Source organism: Xenopus laevis, chromosome 7L (genome assembly GCF_017654675.1).
Source record: "Xenopus laevis strain J_2021 chromosome 7L, Xenopus_laevis_v10.1, whole genome shotgun sequence".
In the NCBI taxonomy this organism is placed as follows: domain Eukaryota; kingdom Metazoa; phylum Chordata; class Amphibia; order Anura; family Pipidae; genus Xenopus; species Xenopus laevis.
In genome coordinates, this window is record NC_054383.1 from 55,068,426 (window position 1) to 55,082,770 (window position 14,345).

At 38.0% G+C, this 14,345-nt stretch overlaps 1 protein-coding gene across 6 annotated transcripts; it reads right to left on the minus strand.

Moving 5' to 3' along the window:
* Positions 1–3,903: 3,903 nt before the first annotated feature.
* On the minus strand, positions 3,904–13,978 carry LOC121393051 (40S ribosomal protein S24). Of its 6 annotated transcripts, none has more exons than XR_005962490.1 (8): positions 13,885–13,978; positions 12,750–12,815; positions 11,678–11,887; positions 11,099–11,209; positions 10,997–10,999; positions 9,408–9,442; positions 5,025–5,047; positions 3,904–3,983 (listed from the first exon to the last, which is right to left on the minus strand). XR_005962490.1 is itself a non-coding variant. In XM_041568986.1 (8 exons), the coding sequence occupies exons 1-6, from the start codon at positions 13,885–13,887 to the stop codon at positions 9,437–9,439; spliced, it is 399 nt and encodes a 132-aa protein (XP_041424920.1). In that variant the 5' UTR covers positions 13,888–13,978; the 3' UTR covers positions 3,904–3,983; positions 5,025–5,047; positions 9,425–9,436. The 6 variants fall into 6 exon arrangements, 4 of the variants coding, with proteins under 4 accessions (XP_041424920.1, XP_041424921.1, XP_041424922.1 ...); XM_041568986.1 differs by having other exon boundaries at positions 9,425–9,442; XR_005962491.1 differs by lacking the exon at positions 10,997–10,999.
* Between the last annotated feature and the right edge of the window lie 367 nt (positions 13,979–14,345).

Consider the following 14,345-nt stretch of genomic DNA (forward strand, 5'->3'; position numbering starts at 1 on the left):
GATCTACCAGGCAGCTGTTATCTTGTGTTAGGGAGCTGTTGTCTGGTTACCTTCCTATTGTTCTTTTGTTTGGCTGCTGGGGGGGAGGTAGGGGGTGGTATCACTCCAACTTGCAGTACAGCAGTAAAGAGTGATTGATCAGAGCACAAGTCACATGACTGGGGGCAGCTGGGAAATTGTCTAGCCCCATTTCAGATTTCAAAATTGAATATAAAAAAATCTGTTTGCTCTTTTGAGAAATGGATTTCAGTGCAGAATTCTGCTGGAACAGCACTATTAACTGATTCATTTTGAAAAAAAATGTTTTTTCCCATGACAGTATCCCTTTAAATGCTGCTTCCTCTGTTGGGAGGACAGTTTGTTTTGACAGGCGTGCAACTGCAGAATCGACTTTGAGGGTCTATCCCATGTTTTGCCCTGTTCTTCCGGGAACAGGGTATGTATTCTAAAATAGCTTGGTCAATGCTGCTTTGCGCTCTGGCTATGACCATTCAGTGTCTATAGTTTATAGTTTGAGTAATTGCCTTGAAAACTGGAAAAGAATGTATCTTTTTCTGTTGCACTCCAAGCACTTTATCTGCTTTTGAAACTGTTACAGACTCATATTTTATTTCTAGAGTCTCTATCACTGCCTTTAAATGAAAACTATACCCCCCAAACAATGTAGGTCTCTATAAAAAGATATCATAAAACAGCTCATATGTAAAACCCTGCTTCGTGTAAATAAACCATTTTCATAATAATATACTTTTCTAGTAGTATGTGCCATTGGGTAATCATCACTAGAAAATTGCCATTTTAAAAAATAAGGGCCACTCACTGGGATCGTACGATTCACTGTGCACACAAACAAACCATACTTGTTAGGTCACACGAGCCAATTAACAGAGTTGTGTCTTTTGCTTCCCCACTTCTTCCTGTTACAATTAGAGATGTAGTATTTCTGGTCAGGTGATCTCTGAGGCAGCACACAGACCATCACGAAATGGTGGTTCAAGGCAAGATTTACTTATATACCAGTTTGGTAAGATTCTTTAATATTCTTCTTAATATGATGTAAACTGTTGTTTAAATGTTAATTTTGGGGGTATAGTTTTCCTTTAATAGTTTTGCGGGGGCATTTGGGATATGGATGGTTGTTCCCGTTGATTTGGACTGGGTTGTTGAGTTAACCTTGTAGGGGAGCTGGTAGTACCCTGCTGTTGCCCTTCATCATGGCAGGGATTGAACAGGGAGTTAATATCTGGAGTAGCCGTGATCTGTGGTGATAAGATCGGTGCCTCTGTTGGAATACAGTCAGAACAATAGTCTTGTTCGGATTTCCTTAAGGTGTGTTTGCATTTCACTACCTTCTCTGCTCCCTGTCCATGCAGTTTGTGACATCATTACATCATACGTGCGACATGAAGTCGCGCCAAGGTTTGATGCCCGTGTCAGGAGAAAATGGATGCCCGCGTCCAAGTTGAGACGTCGGCGTCCTGAATTGATGCCCGTGGCGCCAAAACCCGGTACCACACTGGTCGCCTTAAGGATTGATTAGGAGAGTAATAAGTCAAAGGCTAAATAAAAAGAATTAAAGGAATTGTTCTGTAAAAATAAAAACTGAGTAAATAGGCTGTGCAAAATAAAAAATGTTTCTAAAATAGTTACTTAGCCAAAAATGTAATGTATGGATGTATGCAAGTCTGGAGTGACAGGATGTCTAACATAATAGCCAGTACACTACTTTCTCTCTTGGCTTCCACTGAATAGTTACCAAGCAGTAACCAGAGACTTGAGGGGGGGGGGGGCACATGGGTCATACCTGTTGCTTTTGAATCTGAGCTGAATGCTGAAGATCAATTGCAAACTCACTGAACAGAAATGTACCATGTGGCCCCCCTTCAAGTCGCTGACTTTCTCAGTTAGAGAGCTGCAAAGCAGGAAGTAGTATTCTGGCTATTATATTGAACACCAGTCACTCAAGACTTTATACATTACATTTTTGGCTAACTATATTAGAAACATTTTTTATTTTGTACAGCCTATTTACCCAGTTTTTTTTTTTTTATACACAACTATTCCTTTAAGAAAGAAAACTTTTCTGTCCTTCACCTCCGAGGCAGGACAAAGAACTGGCAATGGGAGGTGGAACCACAACTTAGGTCTAATTCTTGTCCTGCCTCCAGAGATGAGATTGATATTAACTCACACGTTTGCACCGGCAGGAGGGCCAACTAGAGAAATATAAAAAAATAAAATCCCATTTTTACTTTCTTTAAACGTGGTTCTATTATGTTATAGAATGGCCCAATTCATAGCAATTTTTAAATTGGCCATAATTTTTATTAATTATTTTTGAATTGTTTGCCTTTTCATCTGGCTGTTGCCAGCTTTCAAATAGGGGTCACTGACCCCATCTAAAAATAAGTGCTCTACACGTATTGTTGTTACATTTTATTACTCATCTTTCTATTCAGGCCCTCTTCTATTCATATTCCAGTCTCTTATACAAATTGGTGAGTGAGTGCTAGGGTAATTTGGACCCTAGCAACCAGATTGCTAAAATTGCAAACTGGAGTCCGCTAAATAACTCAAAACCCACAAATGATGAAAACCAATTAGAAATTGTCTTGGAATATCACACTCCATATTGTACTAAAAGTTGTAACTCAAAGGTGAAAAACCCCATTAATGAAAAAGAAACCTACATCAGATATACTTTTATTAAAAAATGTGCACTGTTTTTAGAAGAAACCTTTCGTTTTACTTGCTCGGACTGCTGTGAATAGGAAACTTCAGCCGGCCCTTAGCTCTCTGCAGGGAAACAATCATACTTATGAACAGCAGGGGACAACCCCCACCTTACTTCTCAGCCATGCAGAACTCAAGCAGCTTTGTTTGTTTCTCTGTAGAGAAGTTACGACTGTGTAGAGATTCGCATTGGATTTTATGTTTACCTTTACATCCCCTTTAGGGTGGTGGCAGAGGGGGAGATTAGTCACCCAGCAACAAACAATCTTTACTGCAGATGACTAATCTCCCCCAAATGCCTTCTTGCCAGCAAGAATGCGAATCGCTAGCGGGATGGCATACATAGCTCTTCGTTGCCCGAAATTGCCTCACGAGGAAACTTTGGAATTTTTAAGCGATACATATGCCATCCCGCCAGGCAATTCGCATTCTTGCTGGTGTGAAAGCATTTCGGGGAGATAAGTGACCCGCAGGAGAGATGTCGATGGGTGTCTAATCTCCCCCTCTGCCACCACCCTAAATGTTGCTGTATCGGCTTCTGCCAGATATTCGACTTGTGTGGGTTTGAGTATTTTTTGATGCTCTCTAAGCTAAGCCTCCCAACAGCAGTCCAGACCACACTAAGCACATGCATGTTCTTGCAAAGATGTTTAACAAATTTACAAGAAAGTGAGCCCCTGTGGTCAACTTTGAAAGCCTAAATCGTTTTATTAGGCTTGTGGTGCAGTAAATACATGTTTATATTTAGTATACAGAATTTCTAGCATTTTATTTTAGACTTTAGTTCCAGTTTAGATACCTTTGAGAGGATGGCTGCATTTATTTCCTCCTCAAAAACCCCTTCCGAACTTGCCCCATAGCCATCTCAGCAGAAGAGTACTGTGTGATAGTCCCATAAGGGATCACAACTGCCCCTTTATGTTTTAATGCCATGTATACACCTATCCTAGAAATATTCATATTACAAGACTGAACGTCATTTATGTTTTAATTCATAATTATCTGAATTCTCTACCCAGGTTTAATTTTAGTACTATAGGCAAAAGAGAAGCTTTGTGCTGATCAATCCATTGTTAAATGTTTAGTTGGCAGAAAAATTCCCTCATCCCTGAACAGAAAACGTATTGAAAGAATTAAACAAAGAGGACAACCATTGAGACACCAAAGTAATTGTTTTTACAAGTTTTATTACAACCACTTGAATTAAAGCAAAATCTTCAGTTGGCTCATCCTGGAATTCTTTAATCCTTCTGCATGGGAAAAAAAAAACCTTTAGTTTGATACGCCAAGAAAAACCCCATCTGCATAGGCATTAACACCCCCCCCCCAAACAGAATAAAATCTGCAAAAATGAAAGCAGTGGATGTATATGCTATGTAAAGAGGAATGGTCAATTATAAAATATTTAAAAGCCAACGGATGTGTTAAACAGGGCATCTCACAGATGTCACTACAGCAGATTTATACCTAAACACAAGCATGCATTTTAAAGGAGACATGTAAAAAACAAAATGAACCTGTGCATTATATGCTTTTAGATATTGAAGTAATGTGCTTTAAAAAGTTGCGTTTCTGGTTAAATTTATTAAACATTTCTGCAAAAACCCTACTAGTCCCACCCATCTTTTCCACTTCCTGCTACCTCCTTTCCCAGGCAACCAGCAGCACACTGTAGTATATGAACCAATCAGCAGCTAGGCTGCCTGAAAGGGAACAGTCTGCTTGACTGGCTATCCCCCCCCACCCTACTGTGCTTCTGACAGGGACCATTAGGACATGCCCACCCGTAGTTTGAAACAGGGTTGTTTGATGGGGAGCTCCAATAAAGGGGCTATTTTTTAAGACAATTTTAATTTACAGCCAAAAGTAAAATCAGCACCATATAGTATACATTTTTGCCTGCAAAATTGGGGGGGGGGGGTGTTAATTTATACAATATGTCTCCTTTAAGGCAGAAATCTGGCCATCAGGCTATATTTTAATATTGACAGTTCCTCTTTAAAATAAGAAAAAACACATGCTTGGATTGGACAATTGCTATTGTCAGTGCAAACAAATCAAAACATGGCTCCAGCAAGTGCACAAACAAAAAAATAAAAATAAAGCAAAAACACGATAATTCTCCAATTCAAATATGCAAGTATAATGACCATGCACCTAAAACACGTTAAGACTTACGCTGTAAGGCATCTGATAAAGCAGTAATTTTTGGTAAGCAAAGTCATCTAGTGCTGCCTGATCAATGCAGATATGCCCATGCAGACATGCATCTTAGAAATTATTATGTATACCTGTGCCAGCTACTCTCAGCTCACTGAGAAGCAGGAAGAAAAAAATATTAAGGTCAGATGTTTAGTCTAACAATTATTAAAACCAAAAATACATAGTGGAATAAATTATGCACTTTCAACTAACAACTAGGAACCAAATAAACTCACTGGATGACACATTTTAAATCATACTGATGTATATTCAGGAAGTCTTTCATACTACTGAGCAAACAAAAGCAATGCATATAGGATGAAATGTAAACTATTCATGCAAGATTACAACTTCAGCATTATAAGAAACTAACTAGTGTGCAGTTTTAGTACTGTAGTCAGTAGGTCGTGACCAGTTCTAGTATCTTATTTGTTGCAATGTGTAGATCCCCTTTATTATTTTTAAAGTAGAGAAATCTGTTTATCTTGCATGGAAGCATTTTTTTGCATTAATAGAACAAATAACTGCAGCATATGATGTCACTACACTGAATACCAAATTTTGACAGCCTTCACATGTCTAAAAATGGAATGCCCAGAAACCAATTATACAACGCAAAATTCTACTTCCTGATCTAAGTGGGCTGGTTTGCTTGACTTTGCTTTTTGGGATCAGGAAGTAGAACAGGGCTTTAGTTTGCTAGTACAGTCATACTAGCGACCCTCACCCATGACTCACTGCCAACTCATATGGACAGTCAAGAAAATGAGTTGAACAGTTTTTTTTATAGTGATGAGTGTTACAAGTACAGTGGTTTGAAAAACTATTTGCCCCCTTCCTGATTTCTTATTCTTTTGCATGTTTGTCACACTTAAATGTTTCTGCTCATCAAAAACCGTTAACTATTAGTCAAAGATAACAACATAATTGAACACAAAATGCAGTTTTTAAATGAAGGTTTACGTTATTAAGGGAGAAAAAAAACTCCAAATCTACATGGGCCTGTGTGAAAAAGTGATTGCCCCCCTTGTTAAAAAATAACTTAACTGTGGTTTATCACACCTGAGTTCAATTTCAAAGGTTATAAAGCCATTTCTAAAGCTTTGGGACTCCAGCGAACCACAGTGAGAGCCATTATCCACAAATGGCAAAAACATGGAACAGTGGTGAACCTTCCCAGGAGTGGCCGGCCGACCAAAATTACCCCAAGAGCGCAGAGACAACAAAAGACCCCAGGACAACATCTAAAGAACTGCAGGCCTCACTTGCCTCAATTAAGGTCAGTGTTCACGACTCCACCATAAGAAAGAGACTGGGCAAAAACAGCCTGCATGGCAGATTTCCAAGGCTCAAACCACTTTTAAGCAAAAAGAACATTAAGGCTCGTCTCAATTTTGCTAAAAAACATCTCAATGATTGCCAAGACTTTTGGGAAAATACCTTGTGGACCGACGAGACAAAAGTTGAACTTTTTGGAAGGTGCGCGTCCCGTTACATCTGGCGTAAAAGTAACAGCATTTCAGAAAAAGAACATCATACCAACAGTAAAATATGGTGGTGGTAGTGTGATGGTCTGGGGTTGTTTTGCTGCTTCAGGACCTGGAAGACTTGCTGTGATAGATGGAACCATGAATCCTACTGTCTACCAAAAATCCTGAAGGAGAATGTCCGGCCATCTGTTCGTCAACTCAAGCTGAAGCGATCTTGGGTGCTGCAGCAGGACAATGACCCAAAACACACCAGCAAATCCACCTCTGAATGGCTGAAGAAAAACAAAATGAAGACTTTGGAGTGGCCTAGTCAAAGTCCTGACCTGAATCCTATTGAGATGTTGTGGCATGACCTTAAAAAGGCGGTTCATGCTAGAAAACCCTCAAATAAAGCTGAATTAAAACAATTCTGCAAAGATGAGTGGACCAAAATTCCTCCAGAGCGCTGTAAAAGACTCGTTGCAAGTTATCGCAAACGCTTGATTGCAGTTATTGCTGCTAAGGGTGGCCCAACCAGTTATTAGGTTCAGGGGGCAATTACTTTTTCACACAGGTTTGGATTTCTTTTCTCCCTAAATAATAAAAACCCTCATTTAAAAACTGCATTTTGTGTTTACTTGTGTTATCTTTGACTAATAGTTAAATGTGTTTGATGATCAGAAACATTTTGTGTGACAAACATGCAAAAGAATAAGAAATCAGGAAGGGGGCAAATAGTTTTTCACACCACTGTATTTGGAAAAACATTACTTTAAAAATGTTATTGGTACACTGAAGTGCTCTGCTGAACTATGCTAAACGCAGAAAACCTTTGTAAGGAGATTTTACATTAATCTGTAGAAACCATGTGTATTAAAAAAATAATCAACGCAGTGTTCTCCCCAGAAAAAAAGAAAAAGAAAACTGGACAGGAAGAATAAATGTGCCTGCCCAACCCCATCTACACTAAAATAAACTTTTTTTTGTAATACACACCACTAGGACTGTGCACTTCGGCAAACTCAGCACACAGTTCTACTGGCCAAAACAAGTCAGGGAGAGAACACCATCAAGAAGATTATAACAAACACATATAGGGGCAGATTTATCAAAGGTCGAGGTGAACTTTTGAATGGAAAAATAAAAATAGAATATCGAGCTATTTTTTGTGTACTTCGACTAGGGAATAGTCCAAATTAGATTTGAAAACAATCAAAATTTATCATGTACTGTCTTTAAAAATTCGACCATTCACCATCTAAAACCTGCTGAATCGCTGTTTTAGCCTATGGGGGACCTCCTAGAACCTATTTGGGGTCAATTGGTGGACTTTGAAAAGTCAGTTTTTTTTGGGAAAAACCTTGAATTGAATGCGCCATTCATTTGATTAGAATCGGCCGAATACGGACCTATTTGATAAAAAACGGACCTATTCGACCAAAAAAAAAAAAAAAAGCTTAGAATTAATTTTGGTTGGTCTTTTTGAATTTCAACGTTTTTTCAATTCGAAATTCGGCCCGTGTTAAATATGCCCCATAATATATTTTATAAAAGGTATATTTCTTTCCTCTGAAAGTCTCTCTCTACAAAGGACAGTTAGTGATGTACAACTTTGGAATGTGTGATGTCATTCTGCGCAAAATTTTTAAATGGGGAAAAACTATGTAAATTCACTAGATCTCAGTATTCAGTTATAATTGAAAAAGGCCCTAATGTGGGCTGAAACGGTGGATATACAGATGCATAAAATAAAGTTTGATTTGCAACATTCTGGAGTATGGGTTCTTTTAAAGAAATATATCTATCTACACAAATCACAGGCTATGTTTCGGACAAGCAACCTGTCCTTTATGAAGCCAAAGAAGAAAAAAAAAAAAAAAAAAAAATAATGAAATTACACACACGTTTCGGCCTTTCTCAAAGTAATCATTTTACAATAAACATGCCTTATATACACACACACAATCTGGCGGGAAACAATAATAGCTCGGACGTTTACTGCTCGTCAGAAACAGAGCGACTCCCTTCATTATAGAAACCACAGAATCATTTGCATTTCATTATAAGGTATGCATTACACTTAAATCAAACAGTATATTTTTAACTAAAAACAAGTTTAAAACCAATATATCAAGACACTTGTAACTATTATGTAACAATATGATGACTACTTATGCTCAAATTTGTAACTGTTTCTAGTGTCACTGATGTAACATTCTTTGAGGATATCAAAAGGTCCTCACTCAAACGCTACCTGATTCCTCACTTATTACATACCTAAACATACATAACCCTCAATAATTGTTCCTCCCACTAGCTCTAATATATATATTAACTCCATCATTCCAGTTGTGCTATCATTAACCTCATAGGTGCTGCTCAATCAATGCTGTCCACTGCGGTGCACTACTCGTGTAAATCATGCTTATGATGTCCCATATACATACCCTCATGTGACACTACTCATGTGTACCCCTGTACTTTGAGAAAGACCTCGGAGAGGCCGAAACGTTAGTCATTTGTTCTAAATAAATATTTTTAATTTAACCCAAGACCTGTGAGTGCGGATTCCTTTGGAGTGTTATGGATGAAGTTATTGTTTCTGCACCCAGGCATACTAACATCATTTATCGCGAGTGTCGACACCTTGGTGGAATATGAATATATATATATATATATATATATATATATATATATATATATATATATATATATATAATATATATATATATATATATATATATATATATATATATACACACATACATACATACATACATACATATATACACACATATACATATACACACATATACATATATATGTGTGTGTGTGTGTGTATATCTATATATATATATATATATATCTCTAAATATAGCTCTCTCTAAATATATATAGCTATATCTCTCTATCACACACACGCCAAATCTATGAATATCCTGTGCAAAGTCAACGATGCTGAAGCACATGCAAACGAGAATAGGTAGGTAGTGTTGCACACACATGCTTTTTTGATGTACCTGCAGGGAACTTCATTTCTGAGAGAGAATCCCAAGCAAGTGTGAAACAGAAAGGCAGAGGTTACATCATGAACATTACAAAATGCTTATTATAATACAACAGGGGTCCCCAACCTTTTTTACCCGTGAGCCATATTCCAAAGAAAAACAAATAAAAAAGTTGGGGAGCAACACAGGCAAGCAAAAACTTCCTGGGGTGCCGAATAAGGCCTGTAATTGTCCATTTGGTGGCCCCTATGTGGACTGGCAGCCTACAGGAGGCTGTGTTTGGCAGAAAACCTAGTTTTATGCAACCAAAACTTGCCTCCAAGCCAGGAATTCAAAAATAAACCCCTGCTTCGAGGTCCCTGGAAGCAACATGAAAGGGGTTGGTGAGCAACATGTTGCTTGTGAGCTACTGGTTATGGATTACTAGAACTAGCTAGGGTATTAAGAACAGATAAAGATTCACTTCTAGATATGGACAATACAACCATAAATTCTAGTAAAAGCTAGACATTTTTACTAAAATAGACAACATATATTCCACTATTTCTGGTAAAAGGGTGTTGGGATAGCAACTAAAACCCCAACAACCACATGCTTAGCATCTATCAAGCGTACAAATTACAATAACCAGAGTAACCTACATTTTTTTTTTTTTAGAATCTAAGTCTATGAAAACATAGGCAATTAAACAAATGACAGTTTATAAACCATCCTCCAGGTGTAACTTCAAAACACATCAGTTAATAGTGCTGCTTCAGCAGAATCCTGCACTGAAATTCATTTTTCAAAGAGCAAGAGCAAACAGAATTTTTTATATTCAATTTTGAAATCTGACATGGGGCTAGACATATTGTTTCCCAGCTGCCCCCAGTCATGTGACTTGTGCTCTGATAAACTTCAGTCACTCTTTACTGCAAGTTGGAGTGATATCACCCACTCCCCCCCCAGCAGCCTAACTAAAAGAACAATGAGAAGGTAACCAGATAGCAGCTCCCTTGTAGATCTAAGAACAACACTCAATAGTAAAAGCCAAGTCCCACTAAGACCGATTCAGTTACATTAAGTAGGAGAAATAACAGCCTGCCAAAAAGTAGTTCCATCCTAAAGTGCAGGCACAGGTCACATGACTGGGGCAGCTGGGAAACTGACAATATGTCTAGCCCCATGTCAGATTTCAAAATTGAATATGCTCTTTTGATAAATGGATTTCAGTGCAGAATTCTGCTGGAGCAGCACTATTAACGGATTCATTTTGAGAAAAAAAAAAAAAAAAACGTTTTCCGATGACAGGATCCCTTTAAACATAAAGCTTAATTTTCCATGATTATTAAAGGATATGAAAGCTGAACTTTGAAAATGGTTTGGCTAAAAAAAAAAAAAAAAAAACCCCAAAAAACGAAGTGGTCATACTACGTTTGAGAAGTTTAACCCAGCCAATGATGAATCACAAAACCCATTAAAATCTCAGTTGTCAAGGAGCATTTAGAGAAAAAGCCATTTCATGTAGGTTTTTGGAATGTTTCCATACAAAATTAGTTGCAAATCCTCAAATACAACAATATCAAAGATAGCAGGTCTTGTTACCTTCTAAATTCCCAGAAGATGTGATTGAGGAAAGAAACAGGATACATCAGGTATCATTCTTGTCAAAAACAAGTTTAGTAAAAAGGGTTTCTAGAAACCTACCTTTTTACCAGCACCCACATTTGCTTTGGCTGTACCCCTTACTTTCTTCATTCTGTTCTTGCGTTCTTTACGCTGCTTTCTGGAAGTCTTTTTCTTCTCATAAAGCCCATGCTGAACAAAGACATAACATATCCATCAAGTTTAACCTTTTACCAAAGAAATTTCTGCCTAGCTTGCAGCTGATCCGGAGAAAGGCAATACTTCTTTAGTTTGCCTGAGGAGATAAATGCTTTCCAAAAAGATTATCCTATTAGACCAGTCTGAAACTAGCAATTGGTACAATGTAGAACCAAAATACTTGCATTTACTCCCTTGTTTAAGATTATGTATGTCACCTTCAGAGAGAAAATTCCACTTTTTTTCAATTAGCTGCACCGCATAAGTTAACAAACAGTAGCCCTATGCAGTCTAAGCACTAGTCATCCACTTTTTCCCCAAGTCATTCAGCTATAGGATTTTTACAAAGTATTCCTACATTTCCAGCAGTCTGCTTTGCTATTCATTTAATATTGAGCAATGTTGAAAATGTGAAGAAATGTGCATATTATGAATACACATATAACAGAATATTGATATTACCCTGGCAAGTCTGTGTTTAGGCTCATTCTTTTTTGCATAGTCAAGAGAGTCGTAGATCATGCCAAAGCCTGTAGTTTTGCCACCTCCAAAGTGAGTCCTAAAACCAAACACAAAAATAACATCTGGGGTTGTCTTGTACATCTTTGCCAGCTTTTCTCTGATTTCAGTCTTGGGGACAGTAGCTTTGCCTGGATGAAGTACATCAATGACCTAAAATAAGCAAACACTCCAAAAAATTACATTTATTATTGCAAAATACCTTTCCATTGCAAACATTTATAATAAACAAGTATATTGTCAACATCTGCTTTTTTACACAAATTCTCTCAACTTTAGTTGCATAAACAAAACAATCTTCCTCCTTTCGGTAAATGGTGCATTTTCTCTACCAGCATATCTGAACCCATAGAGGAGCCCAAAACTGCCTGTTCCCACTGTAACTTTCAACTAGTTTTAATGGAAAAATCCTGACATCAGTACTGGTGTTTTTTTAGGGATGCACTGAATCCAGGATTCAGTTCAGGATTCTGCCTTTTCAGCAGGATTCAGCCGAATCCTTCTGCCCGGCCGAACCAAATTTTAATATGCAAATTATGAGTGGAAAGGGAAATTGTGTGACTGTCACATGTAAAAAAATGTTTTCCCCTTCCCATCCATAATTTGCATATGCAAAATAGGATTTGGTTTGGTCGAATCCAAAACAATGGATTCGGTGCATCCCTAGTTTTTTCTGCCTGAAACATGCAGTACTGCATGGTTTTGGGCTAAGAACTACTACTATCTGTGTCAGAAGATCAACACCTACTCCCACGCCAGCTGAAGTGTGCCATGGAGTGAAAATACTTGTGTATGTATAATGTACCATTATCATAACTGGCTGGGATGGCATGATAATCTCATGCCGTTTACCGTCTTCCTTCAAGCAGACAATCACCCAAAAATTGCATCTATTTCATGAATCTTTAATTCAAACTCACAAAAAAAGTATGCCCCCGTCACAGCTTACCCTTTAATTAATGTCCCTTTTACTAGGACCCCCCACAACAATGAGAATTAGAAAACTTTTCCTTACCATCTGCTTGCGCTGCAGAAGTCTGTTTGTCATAAACTTTCTTGTTCTGATAGTCACTGTGTCATTCTGAGAAATTAAATGAACATAGTTTTAGAATTCTACTAGTGTTGTATGCAAAGTACAAAATACATAGACAGTACAGGCTACAATAAGCTCCCCAAAAACAGGGCTTGCAGTTGAAAGTGTTTCATCTATACTTAAAGGGTTAGTTCACCTTCAAACCAGTCAAACTTTTTTTTTTTTTTTATCATCATCAAACTGGGGTCACTGACCATGGAAGGCAAAAATATCACAAGGATACAATTTTATTTTTCCACTATCTTTCTACTCATTCATTTTCCTCACGCATTCACACCACTGCTTGGTTGGACCTTGGTAAGCAGATAACTGCTAAAATTCCAAAATGGAAGTAGTTACAATTTGCGGTAGGTGTTCATTTTTTTATTATATAATTAGCGGTTTATTTGGCTTATTACTCTACATCATACTAAAAGTTAATTTAAAAGGGTACCTGTTGCCAAAAATATATTATTCCCAACCAAAGATGCGGGCTAACAGAGCCCTGCTCGTACTCCAGTTGGTAGGGAGGGGGTTAACTTTTTTTATTGCACTTACTCTGCTGCTAGGAAGGCGGCTAGATGCAAAAATACATATTACAGTTCCACTTTCTAACCTTTCAAAAATATACGTCAACCACACGTTTATTCTAGGTTTATTAACTCGTTAAAATATCAGTACTACAACAGGGATCATAAGTACAAAACCTGATCGAGAAAACAAGTCAATTTCCCGGTGTGAATTAAACCACGGTTCCCACCAGCCTGTGCCTTAATCCAGAAGAACTATGGAATCAAAGCATTTGCGCACTGTAAACGGAAAACACAGCTAGTATGAAAAACGTTCCTTTCCGAATGTGTGATTATAAACCCAGCATTCCACGAAAGACATACACACAGCTAGGCCGCAATTCTAACTTGCCGCAATCATCTGTTTTTCCGACTCGAGTTAGTAAATATCTCAGCCATCCACATCTGAAAGTCTGTAGTACAAAAATCCATGGTATCTAGGTGCTTCAGGAGACGGATGGCAGAGACATAAACCAAATTACTATTATAAATCCAGCAGCACCACTCACCATCTTGCCGGCTATCTCTCACGGTGACAAAAGAAAGGAAGGAATGCCTGCCCTCGACAAATCATATCACAGAAGCAGATAGTGGGGGTAGGGTCTAAGTGGTTCTACAAACCAATCATAGCACAAGTCAAGAATAGTCCAATCAGAATTCCTTGGTCATAGAAAAGTCGGCTGATTAAAAGAAAGAGATATGTATTAAATGGCAGTTCTTGCTTGTTTGCAGGGGTTAAATCGCTCTGTTGAAAAGCTATTCTCGCAACGGTTTAGGAGGGCCTTTTCTGGGCTGCAGCTTCAGGATTTTGCCCCCCTTCCAAGTTAAATTGGTGGCCAGGGCCTGTAGAGGATTAAAAAATGATACATTGGTGGCTGGGGTTTAATACAAAAAAAAAATCATTTGGTGGAATGCATACCTCCCAACATTTTGGAAGTAAAAAGAGGGACAAAAATTTTTTTCCGCACGT

Bases quoted from the DNA above. Each gene is read 5' to 3' on its own strand.
- LOC121393051 (XM_041568985.1), bottom strand. The intron at 11,888-12,749 runs GTAAGGAAAAGT...TGCTTATTTTAG, and splicing joins TTCTGCAGCGCAAGCAGATG to GTCATTGATGTACTTCATCC. The intron at 11,210-11,677 runs GTAATATCAATA...GTCTTTGTTCAG, and splicing joins CTAAACACAGACTTGCCAGG to CATGGGCTTTATGAGAAGAA.